The sequence below is a fragment of the Porites lutea genome, chromosome 9 (assembly GCF_958299795.1).
Source record: "Porites lutea chromosome 9, jaPorLute2.1, whole genome shotgun sequence".
NCBI lineage: Eukaryota > Metazoa > Cnidaria > Anthozoa > Scleractinia > Poritidae > Porites > Porites lutea.
The window spans coordinates 4,896,554-4,920,950 of NC_133209.1; the positions used below are offsets into that span (position 1 = coordinate 4,896,554).

The following is a 24,397-nucleotide window of genomic DNA, read 5'->3' on the forward strand; positions in this document are numbered from 1 at the left end:
AAGGAGAATGGATTTAAATTAAGGACACCAAAAAATGAAGTGAACGCTTTCAAAGGGGCACCTTTAACCAGTGTGCATTGCGGTCCTGCACTTTACCGAAATCATTTGCAACAATACAAATATCACGAACGTGATTTCTGTGTTTGATAACAGGATTGTATCTATGTTTTTTTTAAGAAGGGTATCACAGCCTGCTATTGCCTTAGGTTGAGACGATACAATCCAATTTTCAAACACAATCAGAACGTTCGTAATTTCGTCGAAGTGCACGACCGCAATGCACACTGGTTGAAGGTGCCCCTTTAACGGTCTCCGTTTTCGCTTTGCGCACTTAAGAAGGTAGGACTTCGTTTTCAATTGCCTCCGCTATCTAATGGGGTGTGCACGGCGCTTTTGACGCTCTGTGATTTCGATAATAAAAAAATGTATCAGTGTAGACGCAAGACCAAAACGTTTGAAAAGCGGACCACTCTAAATTGGTTTGAGCGGCTTTTTTTCGATAATAGTGACCAGAGTTTAACTTTGTCACTGCTGCATAAGCATGGAGTGCTATTTTCAAACTTAGCTTCAACATAGCGCGAAGAAACCTAAGCGATACGGCAACATTCCCTGCCACTCGTTACCTGTCTCTAGTTTGCTTTCAAATGTTCTACGGTTATTTTTTTGCTATTTAAAGTCATTATTACGTCTTTTGTTTGGAGACTGTGGGGTCTATAAATTAAGCGTAAACCACCTTTGTCATCACCTCCACACTTCTTCATTCAGGTCTGGCATTTTCAACCGAATGCATTAACCATTTAGCGTGTTCATTTAGCGTTCAACTGAAACGTTAGATTTTCAAACAAGTATCTCTTTTATCCAAAGCGAAGAAGCTTTTGGCACTGCACGAAGATCGTGACGGCGCCTTCAATTTTTCGTTCCATACGTTCTCACTACTGTGACGTACCTCTGTGGGGTGGTGTAAAGAAACACTTTGTCACGTCCCAGGGAAGTGGTGTAACATAGCCTTATCGCACGTTAGGGTGACGGTGGGACAGCTTGTGTTCGTTTGTTTTCAGGGTCACTTTCCTCTTCGTAAACCAGTGTGGGTCTCAAAGAAGCTCGGGTGAGTCCCCAGAACTTACTGGGATTTAAGCCTCGCTTGACGGACGTAAAACGCCAACCCAGATGGTTTCCGCATTGACCACACTCGGCTATAGTCCATGCATACCTTAAATGAAGAAAAACGAACCCTCTTTGTTTTTGCGAAATGCTGATTGGCGGAGATGACGCTGGTAATGACGACACTACCCTTGGCACGTGTTTTTCAATGTTTGTTTACGTTCCCGACGGTTTCCGCTTCGCGCTGATTGGCGGAAATCTGACAGCTCAGTCGACGAGGAGTCACAGGGACGTGGTTGCAAGCTCTCAGGTTATTATAGAGAACTCGTTTCAACGTGTCCGTGCGTTCTAGATCGAGTTGGATTTTGGAAGTGTCGATGTTTTTTAGGAGTGGGGAAAGCCGAAGTACCCAGAGAAAAACCTCTCGGAGCAAGGAAGAGACACAACAACAAACTTAAACCACATATGGCGTCGACGCTGGGATTTGAAGCCGGTTCACATTCGTAGGAGGCGAGTGCCCTCACTACAGCACTACCCTTGTTCCCCAACGTGTCAGTCAATTCTAAATCCAATTTAAACAAAAAATAAACTTGCACCTCCAAAAGTCCACCTTGGTTGGGTCATCGGTCGGGAAGTATTAGACAGCTTTAGATTCTGAGGCGAGGACAACTACGAGTACGAGATTTTCTCAATCCTGAGTATTGCTCACGCGTGAACCAGCGTCATTTTGGCGGGAAAACTTGATAGCCGTCGTCATTCTTCTGCGAGTTTTAGCGAGAATGTCGTAGTGACGGGAACAAGTTTTCAAATGTAAGAAGTTTTATCATTTTGCTATCGGGAGCGGGCTTAACCTTCTTTAGTATAAAAAACCGTACTAACTTTTTGGTGAAAACAAGTAAAATTAAGCTTTCCGGGGTTTATTTTTTTTGAGAACGGTTAAAATCTCGTTCTTGTACTCGAAACTAAAGCTCTCTATTCTCGCGACTTTCGTCGCTCAAGACGAAAGCCCTAAGAGAGTCTGCGCGGGAGCTTAGGGTTTGTTTTTTAATGAGCAGCCCATCGTCACTTACCCAGGAAACCAGCTGTTCTCTGCTGTTGGCCTTCCTCTTAGTCTAACGCTTGTGGCTCGGTAGAAAGTTAGCGTCTCATGCACCCAGCCATTCGGATTGACATATGCACCTAACGGACCATCCAGTGACATGCTGTGTATTTAAAAAAAGGAAACAAAAAAGACGTTCAAGAAATTGTCTTCTAATGCTTGCCTACCTTCTTACAAAAAGTGGGATCACAAAATTTAGCTCCATTTTTGTAAGGATTCATTTTGCTCTTTTGTCATAGTAATTCACCATTTTCATATGGACCATTATACACCTTGCCTACTCCCCAAAATTTTGCGTAGCCGTTGTTTTCTTTTCCTCTTGGGTCGACTGTGCTACCCAGGAGGAATTGGAAACATTGGTTAGGCAAACCTTTTTTTTGGAGGGGTATGGGGAGGCGGGGGGGCGGGGGGGGGGAGGGGCAAACAAGGGTTGCTTACCATCTACAAAGAGGTTCCGGAAAATCTGGTCAGAAAGTAAATGGAGCCTGACTTTCTGGGTCGTTCCAAACGAAAATTTCCGGGAGCAACAAAATCTCTGAAAAGGTAGTCCTGTTTTTCTGGACCGTTTTGATGGCCATTTCTTCAAAGGCATCCTTTATACCAGTTTCAGGCTTTCGTTGCCGTTTTTCGGCAAATGTATCTGATTTGTACAAATGGTAAACGAGATTCTGCGAGGACGTTGACCAGTCCTAAGCTTTGGTACCATTTTCCCAAACCGTGGATCGACCGGTTTGCCCATGCAAATAATAAACAACAGCTCACTTCCGAAAAGAGAGATAGCCTGGGACCCAAACTAGGCGCGCGCTCATTTCTAATGACCATTTGTATGATTAAGTGTCTCACCTGAACAAATCGTTTTTGTCCACTATCTTAGTTTCACATTCACGGCAACACAGGACACTGCACTGTTAAAAACAACATAAGAAGTAGAGAGTAAAAACCCTGTTACGCCAGGAAAGTTTTCTAACAAATGGTGCCACATTTTTAATGCGCCAATGGGAGAAAATTTGCACCAGAACGGTGTTAGATGAACATGTTTCACGACGTTTACGTTGCAGAGTTCATCGCGAAAAGTAGACTGCTCACAGTTCTCAATTTTTCGGTAAAATCGTCGAGATTGAGCGCTCACCGTTACGAAGGGCGGCCATCTTTGTTTCAAATGTACCAAAGGGGCGGACGTTGGGGCTCATAGCGGGGGGAAGAGAGGACAGAAAAAAAAAAAAAATGCGCTCCAGGCAACGATTTTACGGATAACAAGAGGACTGTGAACTGTGAACTCGAAAAGTAAACCTTGACTCTACCTCATGCTATGTTCTATACCTCGCGTTATTACATGTAAACAGAAAATGTGTTCTCTGTGCGTAAAAAAGACGCGTTTTCGCAACTGTGTCTATTGATTCTCCTCCATGCTATGTTCTGTATCTCGCGTTAACACGTCTAAACAAAAAAAGGTGTTCTCTGTGCGCAAAAAAGAACGCGTTTTCGCAACTGTGTTTGTTGACCCCGGTTTTCATGTAATCGTCCCAATCATCCAGACGGAATGCGGGTTTTGGGCGATCGCAATCGTCCAGATAGAACCAGCCTGTGTGGCCGGAGTTTGAAAGGAAAGGGGGCGGTAGAATTAAGGTACGAGGAAACGTGATGGGCACGTGCGTCCATCATGTTCTCGCGTGCCTCAATCGCATGGATAGTTCCGATCGTCCCAACCACCCCGGCCTCCGAGTCTTCTTCCCCGCCCCACGCCCCCCGCCTAAAAATCGATACGATTGCGACGATCCGGAAAATTTTCAGTGGGCAAACCAGTTATAACCTTCACTTACCTTTCTCACAATCTCTAGTTCTCTTCGCAGTCTCTGGGTGGGACAGTTTATGCTCAGTATTTGAAGTCTTAGGTTATCGTCCAGAGGCATGTTGGCTGCCACCCAAAACGAGAAATCTAAAGGTAAAAAACGTCAATTTGCTGTGAAAAGAAGTAGTTAAACATTGTTTGATATGCCCCGTCAAAATGAATCCGGATATTTTTGAAACTGCATATTTTTTAAAAGGACTCGGCCTTCGGTCTACACGAAACTAGTGAATCCGCTCACCGAACCCGCTATTTAGAGTTGTTATTAAGCGCCGTTCCGGGTAAATAAATACGCAGGTTTAAAAATGTCCAGATTAGTGTGGACCTGGGGCCAGGTCATACTAAATATGACTTCTGTGGAGGCGTGTGTAATCATGCGGTTAACACCTCGAACTCCGGATCTGGAGGTCCGGGGTTCGAGCCTCGCCCGTCGCGTTGTTTCCTTAGACAAGGAACTTTACTCCACTTTGTCTCTCTTTACCCAGGTGTATAAATGGGTACCGGCGACATACTGCTCCGGTAGTTCGGGCCTTTGGCTCGTCTGCGCCTTTACCTTTTTTTCACCTTTATGATTTCTAACAGTTATTTTAATTTTAATCGTCAAAACGTCTTTAATTTTCCTTTCCAGCGCACGTGAGTGCAGCCATACCTACCTGTTGGCGCTTTAGGAACATTGTCAATCCGTAGAGTTTCACTCCAACTTTTCAGCTCCTTCTTTATTAACTCCATTAACACAAACTGAAAGATAATCAGTAGAGTAGAAACTTTCTTGAAAGTCATTTACAAATAATTTGGACAATTTGGACGACTCTTTTAGATTTGGAAGATTTTTCTACAAGATGGTAAGAATTATAGAGAATATAACTAATTACAAAGTGATGTCGACAATACAAAATGAGTCGTATTTTTTTTCAACATAACGAAAAGAGTATTGCAGACGTTTAGTCTTTTCTGTGAAAACATTACATTCAATTTGTTTCGGTTTAATGTAGTTTTCTCAGAAAACGCGTACCAGTTTAGACTAACTAGGCCCATAGTAGCTAAGGACAGAAAAAGTTTGGACCACTCATCAGTCTAGCACAAAATATGACATGTGCCCCATAGTGTAGACTATTAACTTGAAACCTCTTCAGCAGTGCTTTCACATGGCACTATTTGTTTTGAATGTAGTTCTAATCCTATGGTGTTACCATTCAAATGACACCTCTTCAGCAGTGCTTTCTCAGGGTACTATTTGTTTTGTACGTAGTTGCGACCTTAGGGTCTGTGTCCGTGAATGAAATCTTATGGGTTGAACACTCAAATTAAACTTCTTTAGCAGTGTTCTCACATAGTACTATTAAGGTACTATTTAGCTCAGTGTGTACTTTCTAACTTTTGGGTCTGTCGAGAAATCTTATTGTGTGACCATAACAATCTAAAGTCTGAGACAACTTACGGGATTGTAGAGTTCATACACCCATCTTGGCCATGAACTTAGACTGACAGCTACCTACAGGTACATAATAAATGGCAACACTAATTACATGTAGCAGATAATATCTTTATCATTTAGACACTAATACAAAGACAAGAATTATTTAACACTGTCTGACAGTCATCACCTCTTAGACATGATTATCAAATTAATCATAACTATAACAAAACTCTCAAATCCGTTTGGCTATCAACTGTCCTGATTTCAGCCTAACAGGACAGTACGTGTCATGCCTAAGAAATTGGACCATACGCACCATCACACGCCCACCTAAATGGCGTTTTTTTTTTCACTGCTAGCAAAAATTCTTGGATTTTATTGTGTTTTGATTTACAAAAGCCAAACATATCACAAGTTTTGTAATAGTTATGATTAATTGGTAATTTAACAGAACTTCATGTCGTCCAATTCGGTCTCCCACAACCTGGTCATCTGATTTTGTTAATCACTTGTATGGTTACAAACCGAATTGCACTCCACTCAGTCCTATTACCATATATTAATAGTGTGAGATTGAGAGCTACCACGTTGGACAAGGTGCATAAAATCTGGACATAAGTACCCAGGGTGTGTGGGGTGGGCATTAGAATTTCTTCAGAGCAGAGGGAGGGGAGGGTACTCTCTCCTGCTCCTGCTAGCTACATTGTGGCTTCCACCAAAAAAGAAGTTTTTCCTCTCCACCAATTTAACTCACTATAATATTTCTTCCAAGCTGTCAGCTTACCCCTGGAGCAAAAGTGGTGCCCCAATGATTTTTGTCACAAAAAGTACAGCTGAAAGAATCTAACACTGCTGAAAAATGTCTTACATGTATCGCTTTGCACATTAGATTAGATTCGAACTGAGATTGAGATTAAAACAAAACACTTCTTGCAAAAAACCGTCTTACTTCTCTTACTGCCTTGAATAAATTTGTCTAATAACATGTGTAAATTTCACTCACCTTCTGATACTTAGTCTTTCCCAGCCTGTTTTTGCCCATAGAGACCTGGTACGGCTTTTCAAGGGCACCATCTGTGGTTGCCTGGCAACCAAACTTGTGATAACAGGACCAGAGTGAACCCTCAGGGTGTGAAAGAAGACTGATTTCTGGAAGGATGTGGACTGTGGCCTGTAGGATACTGGATAAAGAGGAGGCAAACAAACCCTTAGAATGAATGATAGACTAATCAACTACACCCTAGGCTGGGACTTAATGCATCTCAGGCAATCAAATGTCTTACCTGAAGAACACTACTATCTACATTTCAAATGATTGACTATGACTAATTGACTTTTTATAGCAGAAATACCTGTAGCTGCCTGAGTAAACAGCTGGGTTATTTTGTTACGCCATCTCATTACTATAATTTCCACTTCAAATGATGTCTGAGTAATGAGCGTAGAAATTCTACACCCTGATGATGTGTCACTACCCACATTTGGGTACTTTTCTTCTGACTGGTTGAAAATTTGCTTCATCCAATCAGAAGCACTACCTACCCAGATCTGAGATCATTTCGCAGGGAAAACCAGTGGTGGCATTACAAAATGTTAGCTGTGTTCTGAGGCTAGGGTAGTTGCTGGTAGTAAGTGGTTTACGTTGCAGCCCCCGATTAAGGGAAGCAACAAACAATAATACAAATGTATATTACTGAAATGAACTGATTTAACACGTAAGATTTTCAACAGGCCAGAAGCAAACAAGTTGGCTACTTTCTAGAAAAGCTGAACTTGGGACTACCAATGACAAATCCAGCTACATTATCAGTCAAAGTGGGACATAAACTCAGGCATTCTGGACTGCGAGTCCAATTCTCTAACCACTCGACTACACTGCCTCTTTCAAATATCTTGAGACAAATGATATTATTCAATATTTATTACAAAGAACAACCCTAACCTTGTTCTAAGAATTGTTACAGTATTAAAAACTTGTTCTATAACTACTGAGCACTCTGATCTTTTGATGATACTCACCCATCAACTTGTCTGCGTAGTTCTTTAATTCTAAATCTTTGCCGGCCCATAGCTTTAATTCTTAGCGTGCATATCCCAGCCTCAGCTTCTTCTTTCATGGAGAAAATCTCAACTGTTGTTCCAATGGCTGCTAACAACTGGTTTTGACTGCTACCATATCTATGGAAATTAATAGTTACATGTAATGGCAAGCAGATTTCAATAACCACTTTTAATTTTTGCTACAGAACTGTTTTAAAACCTCAAAGTACCCAATCAAAGAAAGACTATCGTCAACTCGTGGGTACGTTGTTTAGAAAATAATCAAGTAGTTATCACCTCTGGTTTTCCCACAGTGAATTTTAGGAAATGATAGAAATTCAGATTATAAATATACTATCCTTGTTCTGGAAACACAATACTTTTCTTGCTGTTTATTGCACTTTAGTAACAGTTATTTAAGTATATATTTAAAAACAAAAAAAACAAAAAAACAGCAAAACAAATAGGCAAACAAGACAAAACAAAAAAGAAAAAAAAAGGGAAGAAAGGAAAAAGAAGGTCCTCAGCAGAATTTGAACCCGGTACCTTCGGGCTGACACGACCTCACAAAGCCACTACGCCATTGAGGATGATCACGTGTTTAGGTGAAAAGTCTCAGTTTTAATGCCTCTTCCATGGAACTTCCGCCAGCAAACGACCGGGGCAAACGATCGAGCCATACTTAACCGATTGAAAAAACGACTCGAAGCAATCGGATGAAATTAACGCTAATTGAAACCAGGCTACTGACAGTAAAAAACAATGTAAACGCATTTCATGGCAATGAAAGAACATAAGCGATAGAAAGCCGATGCAAATCCTCCGCGAAGTAGGATGCAAAACATTAGCTTATGTTTTCTTATCTTGATTTCCGCTGTTATTTTAAAGGTAATGCTCAAACTCACATCCATTTCCCCCCGTGATCTTGGGGAGTCCTTAAGAAGAAGAAGAAGAAGAAGAAAAAGAAGTGCCTTTATTTACCATACATTTCACCAGTCCGTATTTTATACCCAGTCCCAGTCCGTAGTCCGCAGTCAGTGTTTTATACTGACCACCATAAATTCATTCATACACATAACCTACTACACTAATATAAGGTAGGAGATCAAGCCAGCGTCGAAGTTGAAGGAGTCGAAGAGAAAATGCTCATCTTCTCGTCAAGTTTAACGCCTGGACGGATCAAAGGCTTTTGAATCGTACTAATTTGAAAGATTCCTGCGTGTCTTAAATTTGGTAAGACCTCTATCCTAACCGTGCTGTAGCGCACGATGCACGCTTTCAGCGAGGAATTTGATGCTACCGAGCTTCGGCCAGTGCGTGCTTCTTTGGAAACGATAGATCTTCGCACTCTCGAGTTCGGACCCGATTAATTACGAAGTGCGTCTACTACAAGTGAGCGAGTGACTCATTTGCATATCTCAGTCCCTGCAATAACTCGTGGTACGCTCGCGCGTACCCACGAGTTAAAAATGGGCCAGTTTAGATGCTAAAGTTTTGGTGAGACAAGCTTAATTCGAAGTTGACAAATGTCAAGTACCTGTTTGGGCTCTGTGCAAAAATGTCCTCTTCACTAAGGAAATGAGTGGACCAGGGGATGTTATTAGATGGAACCCAAAGTCATAGTACATTTAAGAGCAACACAATTTGAAGTAAGAATTAGTGAAATTGCCAAATAAATATGTTTTTTTGGCTATAAGCACATCCCAAGTTACACGTAAGTCAAATTCCTGGCCAACCAGGTATTTGAAGAATGAACAAGTTGCTCAAAGATGTTACAACTAATGTACAGTTCTTTATTGATTCAGAGACCAATCTTTTCATTTCAAGGTATTAGTTTTGGCTCATAAAAAGGTCAGAGATTGAACCAGACCTAGCAAACCCCTTACCTGGCATTCACTAAGCCAAAGGTCCTGTCCTTTTCTACAATATTCTTCATCATGGCAACTGACTGCAAAAAAAAAAAAAAGATCATGTAGTAAACAGCCAGGCTTTAAACAATAGGTTTGGTTGTTTGCACTTCTCTGATGAAAGGATGCAGTTTCTACACAAGTTGTGATGCTGCAACAGACAGGAACTGAAACAAATGATTTGGGATTATTACCTGAGTTGGTACCAAATGCAATTGCTGCGTAGATATATGTAGATAAATAGATAGCTGTAGATTGTTTATTGTAATTCACATTTCGCAGTCCAAGGACTGAATTACTTGTAAAATTTTTCAAAAAAGATGTATATATAACATCAATCTCTGTCATTAGCGTAAGTTGACAAGATTTTTATTTATGTCTCAGTGACACTTACATAAATAAAAATATCATCTGATTGATAAAGCACATGTTGTGCTGTAGACTTTTCTTTATGAAATTTTATGAACAACACTCTTTACCTGGGGCTGGAACAAATGAAGAGGCAATGTTTGCCCAGGGACAAGGACCAAGCCCGGTAACATCAGCAGTGGAAGAACAATGTTAGAACCAGGCTCATAGTATGTACGACCACTGAACTCGTCCATCTCCTCCCCAAGATACTGCAATCACATTAATACTTTTTTCAGTTATTTTAATGTACTCACCCAGATAAAACCCTGGAGACTGTTAACTCTGGGATCTGGTTAGAAAAGTTCACTAGAGCTTCCAAAGATCTTTAACCCATGTATGAATCTCACAAACTCAAGTAAAAAAATGTGAAATAATAATATATATAAGTTTTCCACTCCATAATCTTCCAATGAAGAACTCCTGGCAGGAGGGGGTGGGGGGAGAGTACTTGTGTTAAATTTTTGCTGGACATGTGCCGCTGGCCCCTCAGAACCCCTACTCCATTATAGACTTTTCTGTGGTAACATTATAGACCCCATCTTAGTCACTCGTTGGGAAAAAAGTAATTTTCGCAATCCCACCTTAGTCAGAGGTCCTGCCAGGGTAAATTCCGACAAGCAACATCACTAACAAAGTAGTGACAGGGTGTAAAATGAAATCGTGCCAAGAGACAACCGCCCTCAGCCAAACTGCAACAGTAACGGCAAAGCCAAGAATAAGCAAAAAAGAATGGTGGTTTGGACTTAATTTATCACCAGTCTGAATGCTAAGAAGGAGTAGTTTTTGTCAATTTTCCTTGCCCTTCAGAGAACGTCTCTTGTCTGTGGAGCTTAAGTGGATCCTCCTGTGAATTGTGTTAATTGTGAATAGCGATGTATTGATGTTTGATACACGAAATGTTAACTGAGAAATTACAGAACTGTATATGGTTTCTTCTCATCACATCGCTATCCCCCTTTTCTAAAATTCCGACAAAGACAAAGAATTTCGGTTCAATTTCCGACAGCAAGGTCCTGAAGCATTTATAAACACCGACATGAGATGTTTTAAAATTCAGACAAGCGACATGGGACCCCTCCCCTTCTCCTGGCAGGACCTCTTAGTCACTTTCTGTTTATGTATCTACCATATAAAGCCTTTTAACTTGGTCATCCTTAAATGAACTGACACATTTGTTAAACTTAATGTGGTGTATATCTTTCTATTTTTAAATCCCTAAATACCTGAATTTTCTGACCTCCAAAATCCTGAAAATGTGCGACCCCATTCTAGTAACTCTTACAAAAATGCAACCCCATAATAGTCAATCCAGTCATGAAAATGCGACTCCATCCAGCCGCACATCCCCATTAGCCTACTACAGTTGACTCTCTCGGACACATCCCTAAAACGGACACCTAGAGTTGGTCCCTGCGGTTTTTTACCCCCTTTATTTGACTCTCTATAAGATGGACATCTCTCTAAGATGGACACTTACTGCCGGTCTCAAAGGTGTCCGTCTTAGAGGGAGTTGACTATACTTCTTCCCCCTCCGGGGAAGAACTGAAGTAGAGAACCAAGGTGAAGCTACTGAAGTAGCATCAACTGAATTAAATCAAACTGGACAAATAGTAATTATGACCCTTTATTCATCATTTATATGTTTCTAAATGACTAAAAGAAGGTCTATCCAATACCTGATGCTGTGTAGGAAGAGATGGATCAAAATTAATGGCATTATGTTGCTCTTCATCACTTTCCTGTACAATTTCAGCTATTAAAAGAAAGAACCAAGAGAGGTAACAGGTAAATTGCAGTTTGACATGACACAGTAACTGCAGCGCTAAAGTGAACTACCAAATTACCCGTGACTGTTATGTTATGTTGTTTGATGGACCGTGCAAAGAGGAATGCATGCAATTTACGTCAATTTACTAACCATTTCCTCCAACTTAAAATCGGAAAAGTACACTCTGTTCATTCTCTCAATACAAAAAAGGTACAGTTTAGGCTCTTCAAGGAGATCGATGCGGCTAGAAATGCCAAAACTAGATAAAAAGCCATGTTTTAATACTGACAGCTGATTTTTAAAAATTACAGCTTATTTTAGTAAAACCCTATCTAACGCCTGTCAGACCATTTCCTTATCAGCCCCACATTACCTGCTGAGTCACTGTTATCTGATTCTGAGTCACCCGGGAGAAAGATCTCCAGTTCTTCAAGAAATCCATTCTGTACCTCGACATCTTCATCCGAAGAGTCGTCCGCCATGTTTGTTTTGATGGTAACACGACAGCAAAGAGTTCTGGGTAAGAAAGCAGCCGGGGGAAGTGATACGTCATGCTTCGTAATTGACCAATCATAGAACGTTTCGTATGCTGTAAGCGGCAAGGAACGTTTCATCAACAAACTTTGCCTGGAAAAACCTCATTTAGGCCTGTTTCAGCGTACTTTTAAGTGACGAACTGTTGATTTGTAGATTGCTAGCTAGTGTATTAGTTATTTCGGATTCAACAGGACGATGAATTGTGACAATCTTATGTTGCTTGTCACCGCAACATTCAGCATTCTCGCCAGTCTTGACTTGGCTCTTGCGAAAGACTATTACAAGATTTTAGGTGTACCAAGAGATGCTAGTGACAGACAGATCAAGAAAGCTTTCAGAAAGCTTGCCGTGAAATACCATCCTGATAAAAATAAGCAAAAAGATGCAGAGGCCAAATTTCGCGAGATAGCGGAAGGTAGGTAACACCTCTCGGAAATTGGAAGTGTTTTCAATTTCGTTTAGGATTGTCAAATATAATTTGAAACAAACATAAGATGTATTCCTCTATAATACGAGGCCGTTACTTTATCTTGAGAATTAGTTTTTCCTCAGTAAAACCCAAGACTTCTCATTCTCGATACACGTCGATACCTCAAACGTTCCAACATAAATTATACGTGTATTAGAGAAAACAGCATGGGACCAGTTCCTTCTGTTAAAGTTTGGTTGTCATTTTCAAGAATTGAGTACCTTTTCATACACATTTATTGTTTTTGCTTTATATTTAAGCTTATGTTTGTTGGACATAAACTCGTTTCCTGTAATTCACTGAAAGGTTTGAATAGATTTTCTGCGTAGAAGATGTCCAATTGTTGTCAGGCTTTCAATTGTTTTTATTACAAGGTGTACTTGGATTGCATAACAATATCTTTGGAAATAATTTGCTTTTCACTTTGGATTTGAAATCCAAGCTTGTGACACTTGAATCACGAATGTTCAACTGGAGGTGTTTTCTGCTTCAATTTAATAAGTCATGTGATTTAACGCTTTTAATAGCAAAGTGATGACTCATTGAAGTGATCAGTTTTTCCGAAGATTAAAGTACAAATAAGCTTACATACTTGTACCTAGCAACAGCTCACTTTACATTACGATATACAAATTTTGCATGTGTCTAGAAGTGCTGCTTGTCAAGTAAACTGCAAGTGTGAATTAAGACTATTTTTTAACCAATGACAATTAAAAAGGGAAAACTGAAAATGAACTTGCACTGACCACACGTACATTGATTGATAGGCTGCCTTGGCCCTCTGCCCCTACTCTGAATTCTTGGGAATGTTAGATCAATTTTACCTCCATGATTCACTTTCTGGCTTACACATAACTGAGCTGAGCTCAGAGCTCAGTTTCTCCGAAGATTAAAGTACAAATAAGCTTACATACTTGTACCTAGCAACAGCTCACTTTACATTACGATATACAAATTTTACATGTGTCTAGAAGTGCTGCTTCTCAAGTAAACTGCAAGTGTGAATTAAGACTATTTTTTAACCAATGACAATTAAAAAGGGAAAACTGAAAATGAACTTGCACTGACCACACGTACATTGATTGATAGGCTGCCTTGGCCCTCTGCCCCTACTCTGAATTCTTGGGAATGTTAGATCAATTTTACCTCCATGATTCACTTTCTGGCTTACACATAACTGAGCTGAGCTCAGAGGCACTTACTTAAAGAAATGTACAGTCACGCGGGGCGTAGGGGTTTGGGGCAAAGTGTACAAAATTAAAATTTGCAACTGTGTAGTGCTCATATGTAAACTATGCACATTCAAGGAAAAATTCCACTACACACAAATGGACATTATTTTGGTCCTAATTTTTCAGTTTGTTCGAAGATTTCCCTGGCCCTTGACAATTTTTTGGACGTCAAAATAATTTATGCTGTTTTCAAAGCACTTATATTTGCTACTCTAGTAATCTTTCAAATGATGAATAATTATGACACATCAGAGAGCAGAGTAGTGTCTGTAAATGCAGTGTAGTGACAGTAAACAGTAATAGACCAGTATTTTAATTTGGTGAAAAATGTTGCAACCCAGCAGTTCCCCTGTTTTTTTTATGCCAGAGTGTACAGTGTACAGTGTAGTGTTTGCTCAGACAAATAATTCTTCAATAATAAATGGATATTACAGTTATTTTTCGCAGACACTTTGGTAAATGTGTCAGTTTGTAGGGAGAGATATTGAATTTTTCATCTGAGTTGATTATGTTGAATTGGCTACTATATAGAGACTCGGAAGCTGTTGTTCTGCCCTCAAAACATATCAAACATTTGGGGTTTGTGTAGCAAAGAGGAGGAGAGCCTTAGACTTTGTTATAGGCTACTGATTAACCTTTGTCTGTCTATTTGAAGGGGCAGAATTTTATTTGAAGAAAAAGAGTGGCTCAGCGGGTGATTAAACACAGCTGGTCATATCTTTAGTGACAATAATAAAATCCCTCTCTTTAAAGCATAATTTAATAATCCTTGCTAAACCTTTTACAAAACTAGCAGTAAACCTTTTACTGGACTACCCTTAAAGTGCTGTCCATTAAATGCCTTGGTGGGGAATTTTACGCACTTGAAAACAAATAATGGACAAATAATAATATTAAATGGCCAAAATTCAAAGTCTTAATAAAAAAATCTTTAATAAAATAAATATGCTCAAAACTTACTGGTGAAATGTGAAAGCAAATCATTCAAGTGATTGGTTACCATGTGATTTTAACAACAAGCTCAAACATATAATTTACAACAATAAAAAATTGAAAATAATAAAATTTTAGGCAGTCAGTGATCTGAAAGTAATGCTGTGTGTAAGACGTTTCACTGGTTGCTCCATAGAATGTTGTGCATGGACATAGAGATAATATAATATAATATATAATAGTAATATAATAATACATAATAGAACAACTTCAAGGTGATGTTAAAGAAACAATTCGCAATGACAATTTTTAGCTCAACAAAGCATTGCGACATTGTTTCGATTAGTTCCAACACTGCAACACTGCTTTGCACTAAAAATTGTCGTTGTGAATCATCCGGTGTACATCTTTATGGTGTGTTTACCAGCCAGGGTTAAATACCCCCAAGGCTGTGCTGTAGCATAATGCATTGCCGGTGGCCCCTGGTACATAACTTTTGCCCCTGTGACAGTGAGACTAGAAAATCTAGAAAATCAATTTTTTTAGAGCATAACCTTGTTCCAGAAAGAACTGGTAACACTTAATTCAACTCTGATGAAAGTACTCTTCAACTCTTTCAGCTTATGAAGTTCTGTCAGATGAAAAAAAGAGAAGGCAATATGATCAGTTTGGATCGGAAGGAATGAACGATAATGGCTTCAATTTCCATTCACAAGGTTTCCGAAGCTTCGATGACATATTCAAAGATTTTGACTTTGGAAGTGGAAATGGACATGGAAAAGAGTGGAAGTTTTCTTTTGGTGGTGGCGGAGGTGGATTCGATGATTTCTTTGATGACGATGATGAAGAAGAAGAAGATGACTTTTTCGGAGGATTTAAATTTGGTGGATTTGGGGACTCATTTTTCAGTGATGGAAGTTTTCACACAACTAGTCATAGAGAAGATGTATTTACAAATGACGATGGAGAAAGAATGCACAGAAATGTCAGACATACAGCATTTAGAGAATCAAGTAAGTGCACCCCTAAGGGTATGCTTATTTCAACCTTATCATGATAAAATTCTGGATTATTCTGGAATAACCTTGTTCCAAAAAAACTTTTTTTTTCTGTTTTGAGAACAGCAATCCATATAAATTTGTTTAGTGTGAAGTGAGTGATGTTGAGAGTCTTGGGACACTAAAATGGACTTAAACGTTACTCCCCCTCCCAACCCAAGCTATGTTAACTTTTGTGCACTCTGTATACTTAACCCAGGCCTGATAACATTACTTTGAGGGGGGGGAGAGAGGGGGTTAACAGGGGGAAGGGTCACAGATGACACCTGAATTCCATCACGTAACAGAGGTGGTTCTTTAAGTCTAGATTTTCATGTACGAAGTGTTTTTCATCGTTGAAGGAGGGTCTGCAATATTTGTGTCAGGAATATTCAGCCTCCTTTGTAGTCATTTAGGGTGGTTGTATACGGAATTCACAGTATGCACAAAATGAATGATTTTATGTTGTATCTTCACTCCCCTTCATGTAGAAAACCTCTCCTTACTCTCATTCTTTCTATGGCATTTAGAGTAAGAGATATTGAAACCTGCTCCTCCCCCCCCCTCCAGTGACAGTTAGTGATGGTCAATGGGTGAGAGGGAATCTGTTGAAAGTGCTCCCTAGTTTTTGAGTTTTATAGCTGGTTACTTTGCACTGATCATCCTCTGTTTCTTTCTTGGCAGGTGGAGGCAGAACATGTCGGACTGTTACAAGAAAAGTGGGAAATATGGTCACAACATTCACTGAATGTACTTAGGCTTTTTGTAGTTATAAGGGGTGAAGAGGGCAGTAGCTTCCATTTAGTCAATGTAGTTCTCAGGTTTGGTGCAATCAAGTTCTCCCTAAGGGCAGTGTCAAATGTCAAACTTTTCTTGGGACAAACCTTATGTTAATACCAAGAACATACTAAACAAATTAATGGGCTATAACTTTTGAAATGATGTCAAAATGTTCAAAACTCAGTGAAACAGCAAGTAGTGCATCCAAACATAATTTCTGAGATCCATGAATTTCCAAATTCTGTTTTCCCCCTGAGAGTGATTTGTCAGGCAGAAGAGAAGAGTTTGATAGAATCTTACATGTACATGTATCTAAAGTGTAGAAGGGTCATTACGAGGAACAGGTAGATGGAATAGTATGCAATGGACACTGCTGGCAGTTAAATGTGACTAACTTTTAGACTTAGATTTATTTTTGTACAATGTAAGGTGAAAAACATGTCATCGATCTCAACTAAGGATGCATTTCTTTGAAAAATTCCAAATTTTTTTTTTGGCCGAAATTGGGAAATGGATTATTGAACTACCGGTAAAGATTGCACATTCTGACTTGCATTTTATAAGCATTTATTTAGGATTTATGAACCATGCACTTTATGTGGTTTGAATGTGGATGCAAAAAACTACACAAGTTTGCAAAAACTCAGCTAAGAAGGCCTGTGGCATTTCTGCTGGTACAGGAAATTAATGTTAAGTTATGTTAATTTCCAATACCTCAATTTCATAGAGCTTCAATTTTCTATAAGGTACATTATTGAACTTGCCCAAGGAAATGCACTGTGTGATAAAAGGTGGTTAGGGAGTGTTGATTGGAGTATAAATGAATTATTAAAAAACTATTTAGTGTCTTTGAACATCACTGTATAAAAGCTGCAAATTGAAGACTAATATTAAGTTAGTTTGTACATATTTGTACATGTAATAAAACACAATATTTCTTTCTATCTTTTGTTGTCTTTTTGTGGCATTACAGCAGAGTGGGTTAATGTAGCATTTCCATTTATTACCCTGTTTTTTTCTTTTTTAATTTGGATTTGCCTTGATATGTGATATAGACTGTATGTGATTGGCTAAGACACTTCCCCCATTTTGTTAACCCTGTAAGTCCCAATTGTGACCAACATCAATTTTCTCTTAACCATATCCATTGATTGTCAACAGATTTGGTTATGAGAATTAATAAATTGATCCCCTAAGAGAAAATGCTTTGATGTTTCATCAAATTCTCTCAACTTATTCTGTAAGAAAATGTATAGAGATCAGTTTGGAGAATTTGTATGTGGATATTGGGGCTTAAAGGGTTAACCCATAGATGATGACTAAAGCTTGAAATAAGACCATCGACACTCTTGCGTAGCATTCAAATAATTTATTACAAGGATTTGTATTGAGAAAAAATAATTGTTTCTGTTGCCTGCGAATTTGAAAATTGGCTAACCCTTTGGTGATCATTTTTAATTCTCATAACCTTTGGTCTTGATACTGTACTGAGGTTGTTAGGAGAAAATTTGTTGGTAACTTTTGGGAATTAATGGGTAGTGAGAGAGTTGACTGTAACATTTTGAGTAACTCTTCATGGATGTCTGATTCATGTAATGGAATTAAAATTCATTTTAGAATTGCACGCCAAAAAATTGTAATGTTACGACTTCATTTGCAGGAGCCGTACACAGTTAAGAGACCCTGGAAATGAAGTTTTATAGTCACATTCATTAAAAGCAGTATTTTTCTTCTTTGAAAATTAAACATTTTTAATAGTTTTAAAAAATAACAAGACAACAATAACAAGAAATATGTACAAATCACACTGACAATTTTTTCCTTCTTTCTTTCAATGCAATATAAAGTGTCTGAGCACTGTTTCACCAACAAGAACACTAAAGCAGCAGTGGTTCTTTCTTAAAGCTCAAAAAAGAAATATTTTTAAATAGAAGGGGTTTGTGGAATAAGGCCCTAAGTGACTCTCAGAGTCAAAGGACAATCCAGCGACTCATCAGAAACCACTTGCAGCTTTTCCCACTCCTTCAATATTTCTAAGTTATCTGCTTTTTCTGACCTTGAAAGAAACTTGAAAAAAAACCTTTTAACGGTGTTAGGACATAGGTGTGCCTAGGATACATGTAGTTAAGGGAAACGTTTCAGCTGCAAGATGCCAACTTCTTCGTTTTTTTCCAGTTGATGTAGCAGTCAATGATATTTGCTAGGTTCTTGTTAGCTTGGTAGTGATCTTTTACTTGCCTCATCCAGCTCTTCCAAGTTGGGTAACCAGAATGCCTTTTTGACAAGATGTACAAATAATAATAATAAATAAAGTTGGCAAAACAATTCATATAAAATTTTAAACAGTACTGACAGTTAAAAAAGAGGGTGAAAATTAATTTCAGTTTTATAAAAGTAAAACCAGTTTTATAAAAGTTGACTGCAATCATCAACTGTAGGGGGTCAAAATATAAGGAAGGTTTAAATTCCAGTTGGGTCTTCCTGAAGCTACATGTACAAGTAGGAATTAAAATGTGTGTGGTTACAAGATACTGGAATGATATTGTTGGATTTTTTTAATGAATGTACACGTAAATGTTGCTCTTGTACTAAATTATGTTAGTAGAAAAAGAAAACCCTTGTTGCTGGTGCTGGCTGGCATTTAATTTTACAATTCTCTCTCAGTTATTTTAGATTCTCATTAGAGTATAATATATTATGGGTAGTTTAAATATTTTTTATTTTTATATTGTATACGTAATTCAATTATTTAATAAAAATTATAAATTGTGTCCCCAAATTAGTATGGGGTTGTCCCCAAGCTCTACAGCTCCAACACATTAATAAAGTTTTCTATACTATTCTATTCTACTCTTGAAATTTTAGTTTGAAGTCGGTTACAAAAAATAAGTGCCTTATACATGACTTGTACATTGCCTGTACCTTAACATAACATCAACCCATAATATTACATGTACAAAAATAAGCCCTCAAAGATCTTTCCTGAATTCCCCTTCAGTGATCACACACAATGGTTAAAGGTTAAGGCTTGATAATTTCATTTGAACCAGAACTTTGTATTTTGTCAGCAACAGGCTCGCAGTTATCTTCTATTAGCACAACTTTCTTTTTGGTGTGGTTTAAAATTTTACAAAATTGTTCATGCACTGACATTTGCATAGGTTGACTTGTTTACATCCCTGAGCCAAACCAGCATACACAAAATGCCAGTGATGCGAACAGTTTTGGAAATGCTAAAAACCACGCCAGAAAGACACCTCCACTAGAAAGATAGCCTTAGAAGTGGTACGTTTGTTGAATCACAAGACTGTAAGAAAGGTCTACTGTAAATGAAACACTCGTGTATCAATTTCTCCTTGAAATATCAACAGTAACTACAGTATTTTGTACGTGCAGGAAGGCTTCTAAAACCAAGGAAAAAGAATGATACTCTCCTACATTCCTCCAAGGTGGACTTACCATGTTAGTGCAAGCAGATGCCAGCATCATGAACTTAGGGTTAAATCCAACACACTGAATAGGGCCCGGGTGGTTACCTTCTAAAACAGTGAGTTTTTGACCACTATCTGAGCCCCACACATGAACACGCCCATCTTGCGACCCTGTTAATAGCAGAGGGGAGAAGTGTGACATCACGTTACCATGGCAGCAAAATTTCTGGCTCACAACAAAGGGGAACTTAAGCAACGACGACGGTGACGGAAACAAGAATGGCAAAAAAGCAATAGGATTATATTATTAGCAAAACAACAACTTTGCATCTGCATCAGGCTTTTTTGTACATTTCTTAGCCGTCATTGCAAGACTGCGACAGGAAACTTCCTAATTTCACGAGCCCACTTTTTGGAGTATACAACACAAAAATTTTCTTTTTCTTTTTCTAACTTAGATACAGTCCTTTCGGATTCAAACCCAGAAACTTTCGCAAACATTTTAAAAAATGAGATGAAATTGAATAAGATTAACGAAGTTGAAACAGTGCAAACTCATTTTTGTAAGTGATGTGTTTGGTTTGTTGTCATCCGGAAATTTTGCTACCTTGGCGACGTGACGTTTATGTTTTATTCTGTTGGATTTTACATTGTGTACAAAAACTGGAGTATTTGAGAATTTTTTACATAAAATCATAACTTGTTTGCCCATTACTAGGAGTTAAAGGGGTAACTAAAGAACCCAGGCCCCGGTTGTTCAAACGTTGGATAGCGCTATCCACCGGATAAATCACTATCCAGCGGATAAGTATTAGGGAAACCAATTGCGCTATCCAGTGGATAGATTTTTATCCGGTGGATAGCACTATCCAGCGTTTGAACAACCGGGGCCAGTAGGCTAGGATGTAGGGTTTCTTTGCATCTACGTGGAAGAAATATGAAAACTAGACTCACTGCCCCCCGCCCCCAAAAAAATCTAGTGCAAGCTTAAGATCCAGTTACATGTTTTCTCACTTTTTTAGATCTTTTTAGTTATCAATATATAATCTAGACTAAAAATATCATAAAAAAACCGTTACTGCCAATTATCTACAAAGCACATGTACCTGATAAGACATATTGCGCATCAGGAGAGAAACACACTTCTACTGGAGATGTTCTTGAAACAGAGTGTCCCTATAATATAGAAAGGTGACTGTACACATTAGAGGTTTCTACTGCTCATTCATATGAGCTCCTAAGGGTTCATTCTTCAAACTTGTATATTTGTTCATCAAAACCTTTCGTGCATTTAATAGATGAATACCAGGTAAGATTCTTATTCATCATAAGATTACTTTCTTAGGATTTGTTATAAAGAAAATTGGTGAGAAAAATAGCATGCCTCATTTTTTAACAGGTATACTTTTCTTCAGTTCTACACTAAAGAAACACAAGGATAACGTTCCATTAGGATGATCTGTATCAGGATCAGTAATCCAAGATCACTTGGTTTGTAGCAAATCAAGGGAACCAACGATCCTACCCTGGAGAAGGATTCATTGGTTCATTTGACTTGTTATGACCCAAGCAATCTCTGATCACTGATCTTCATCAGGATCATCCCAAAGGAACACACCGTAAAAAATATTATGAAAATGAAGAAATGATCATCGCAGTGAACGCAATTTATGCAATTGCGTGAAGAAGCCTGAAAATACTCCAACGGGGATTGAACCCGTGACCTCGCGATACCGGTGCGATGCTCTACCAGCTGAGCTATGAAGCCACTGACGTTGGGAGCAGGTCAATTCTGGGTTCATATCTTCCCGTGAAAGAAATGAGTGTTAATGATATATGAAATAAATCATATATGAACTGCGGATATGAAATGAAAATGAAGAAATGATTGTGGCAGTGAACGCAATTATTTTTTGAAAAAAATTCAGGACTTCAATGGAGTTTGAACCTGTGACCTCGCGATACCGGTGTGATGCTCTACCAACTGAGCTATGAAGCCAATGATGTTGGGAGCAGGTCAATTGTCTGTTTGTCAGACGTCTGACCTTAGGTGTCTGATATCAGAAGTCTGATGTCAGGTGTCTGATTTCAGAAGTCTGTTGTCAGACGTCTGATATCAGGTCTCTGATATCAGACGCCTGTCAGATGTGTGTTGTTAGACGTCTGATTTTAGGTGTCCGATATCTGACGTCTGATGTCAGGTGTCTGATTTCAGACATCTGTTGTCAGACGTCTGATTTCAGGTGATTCATATCAGACGTCTGATGTCAGGTTCTGTTATCAGACGTCTGATGTCAAGTGTCTCTTGTTAGACGTCTGGTTTTAGATGTCTGATGTCAGACACCTAATTTCAGATGCCAAATTTTAAATGTCTGAATCAGATGTAGGTTCTTAGATCGATGGATCCATTGATTGTTAGATCGTTAGATCGCTAGATCGTTATATCGCTAGATCGCTAGATCTTTCGATCGCTAGGTCGTTAGATCCCTACATCGATGGATCGTTAAATCGTTAGATCCCTAGATCGATGCATCGTTAGATCGTTAGATCGCTAGATCGTTAGATCGAAGGATCGTTAGATCCTTAGATCGCTAATCGTTAGTTCGTTAGATCGCTGGATCGATGGATCGTTAAATCGTTAGATCGCTAGATCGATAAACCGTTAGATCGTTAGATCGCTAAGTCGTTAGATCGCTAGATCAATGGATCGATTGATCGTTAGATCTTTAGATTCTTAGATCGTTAGATCTCTAGATCGATGGATCGTTAGATCGTTAGATCGCTAGATCGATAGATCGTTAGGTCGTTAGATCGCTATATCGTTAAATCGCTGGATCGTTGGATCGTTGGATCGTTAGATCGTTGGATCGCTAGATCGATAGATCGTTAGATCGCTAGATCGCTAGATCGTTAGATCGTTGGATCGTTAGATCGCTAGATCGATAGATCGGTAGATCGTTAGATCGTTAGATCGCTAGATCGATGGATCGTTAGATCGCTAGATCGTTAGACCATTGGATTGTTAGATCGTTAGATCGCTAGATCGAAGGATCGTTAGATCCTTAGATCGCTAATCGTTAGTTCGTTAGATCGCTGGATCGATGGATCGTTAAATCGTTAGATCGCTAGATCGATAAACCGTTAGATCGTTAGATCGCTAAGTCGTTAGATCGCTAGATCAATGGATCGATTGATCGTTAGATCGTTAGATTCTTAGATCGTTAGATCTCTAGATCGATGGATTGTTAGATCGTTAGATCGCTAAATCGATAGATCGTTAGGTCGTTAGATCGCTATATCGTTAAATCGCTGGATCGTTGGATCGTTGGATCGTTGGATCGTTAGATCGCTGGATCGTTGGATCGTTGGATCGTTGGATCGTTAGATCGCTAGATCGATAGATCGTTAGATCGTTAGATCGTTAGATCGCTAGATCGATGGATCGTTAGATCGCTAGATCGTTAGACCATTGGATTGTTAGATCGTTAGATCGCTAGATCGATGGATCGTTAGATCGTTAGATCGCTAGATCGATGGATGGTTGAATCGTTAGACCGCTAGGTCGATGGATCGTTACATCGCTAGCGCGTTAGATCGTTAGATCGCTAGATCGTTAGATCGATAGCTCGTTAGATCGCTAGACCGTTAGATTGCTAGATCAATGGATTGTTAGATCGTTACATCGCTAGAGCGTTAGATCGCTAGATCGCTAGATTGATGGGTCGTTCTATCGTTAGATCGCTAGATCGATGGATCGTTAAATCGTTATATCGCTAGATCGATAAACCGTTAGATCGTTAGATGGCTAAGTCGTTAGATCGCTAGATCGATGGATCGATTGATCGTTAGATCGTAAGATTCTTAGATCGTTAGATCTCTAGATCGATGGATCGTTAGATCGTTAGATCGCTAGATCGATAAATCGTTAGATCGTTAGATCGCTATATCGTTCAATCGCTGGATCGTTGGATCGTTCGATCGTTGGATCGCTAGATCGATAGATCGTTAGATCGCTAGATCGTTAGATCGTTGGATCGTTAGATCGCTAGATCGATGGATCGTTAGATCGTTAGATCGTTAGATCGCTAGATCGACGGATCGTAAGATCGCTAGATCGTTAGACCATTGGATTGTTAGATCGTTAGATCGCTAGATCGATGGATCGTTAGATCGTCAGATCGCTAGATCGATGGATAGTTGGATCGTTAGATCGCTAGGTCGATGGATCGTTAGATCAGTAGCGCGTTAGATCGTTAGATCGCTAGATCGATAGATCGTTAGATCACTAGATCGTTAGATTGCTAGATCGATGGATCGTTACATCGTTACATCGCTAGCGCGTTAGATCGTTAGATCGCTAGATTGATGGATCGTTCGATCGTTAGATCG

The 24,397-nt window shown here is 39.1% G+C and overlaps 3 protein-coding genes across 4 annotated transcripts in view; 1 reads left to right on the plus strand and 2 right to left on the minus strand.

The window, feature by feature from the left end:
* Window positions 1-276: 276 nt before the first annotated feature.
* On the minus strand, window positions 277-12,075 carry LOC140947701 (protein cereblon-like). The gene is made up of 12 exons (XM_073396877.1): window positions 11,963-12,075; window positions 11,498-11,574; window positions 9,890-10,030; window positions 9,390-9,451; window positions 7,483-7,641; window positions 6,467-6,644; window positions 5,485-5,538; window positions 4,700-4,784; window positions 4,021-4,136; window positions 3,044-3,105; window positions 2,172-2,303; window positions 277-1,210 (listed from the first exon to the last, which is right to left on the minus strand). Exons 1-12 carry the CDS (start codon window positions 12,069-12,071, stop codon window positions 1,018-1,020), a joined length of 1,368 nt encoding a protein of 455 aa, XP_073252978.1. The 5' UTR covers window positions 12,072-12,075; the 3' UTR covers window positions 277-1,017.
* Window positions 12,076-12,231: 156 nt separating this feature from the next.
* Window positions 12,232-17,521, plus strand: LOC140947562 (dnaJ homolog subfamily B member 9-like). The gene is made up of 3 exons (XM_073396702.1): window positions 12,232-12,541; window positions 15,381-15,773; window positions 16,482-17,521. Exons 1-3 carry the CDS (start codon window positions 12,322-12,324, stop codon window positions 16,553-16,555), a joined length of 687 nt encoding a protein of 228 aa, XP_073252803.1. The 5' UTR covers window positions 12,232-12,321; the 3' UTR covers window positions 16,556-17,521.
* Window positions 17,522-18,649: 1,128 nt separating this feature from the next.
* Window positions 18,650-24,397, minus strand: part of LOC140947561 (WD repeat-containing protein 82-like) — a 28,314-nt gene continuing 22,566 nt past the window's right edge. Inside the window, exons 7-9 of one of the 2 annotated variants that reach the window (XM_073396699.1) lie at window positions 21,115-21,184; window positions 20,037-20,179; window positions 18,650-18,851 (exon numbers count right to left, since the gene is read on the minus strand). In XM_073396699.1, the coding sequence (XP_073252800.1) occupies window positions 18,789-18,851; window positions 20,037-20,179; window positions 21,115-21,184 (276 nt within the window). In that variant the 3' untranslated portion in view covers window positions 18,650-18,788. The remainder of the gene's footprint in view (window positions 18,852-20,036; window positions 20,180-21,114; window positions 21,185-24,397) is intronic. The other variant, XM_073396701.1, reaches the window with a different exon arrangement.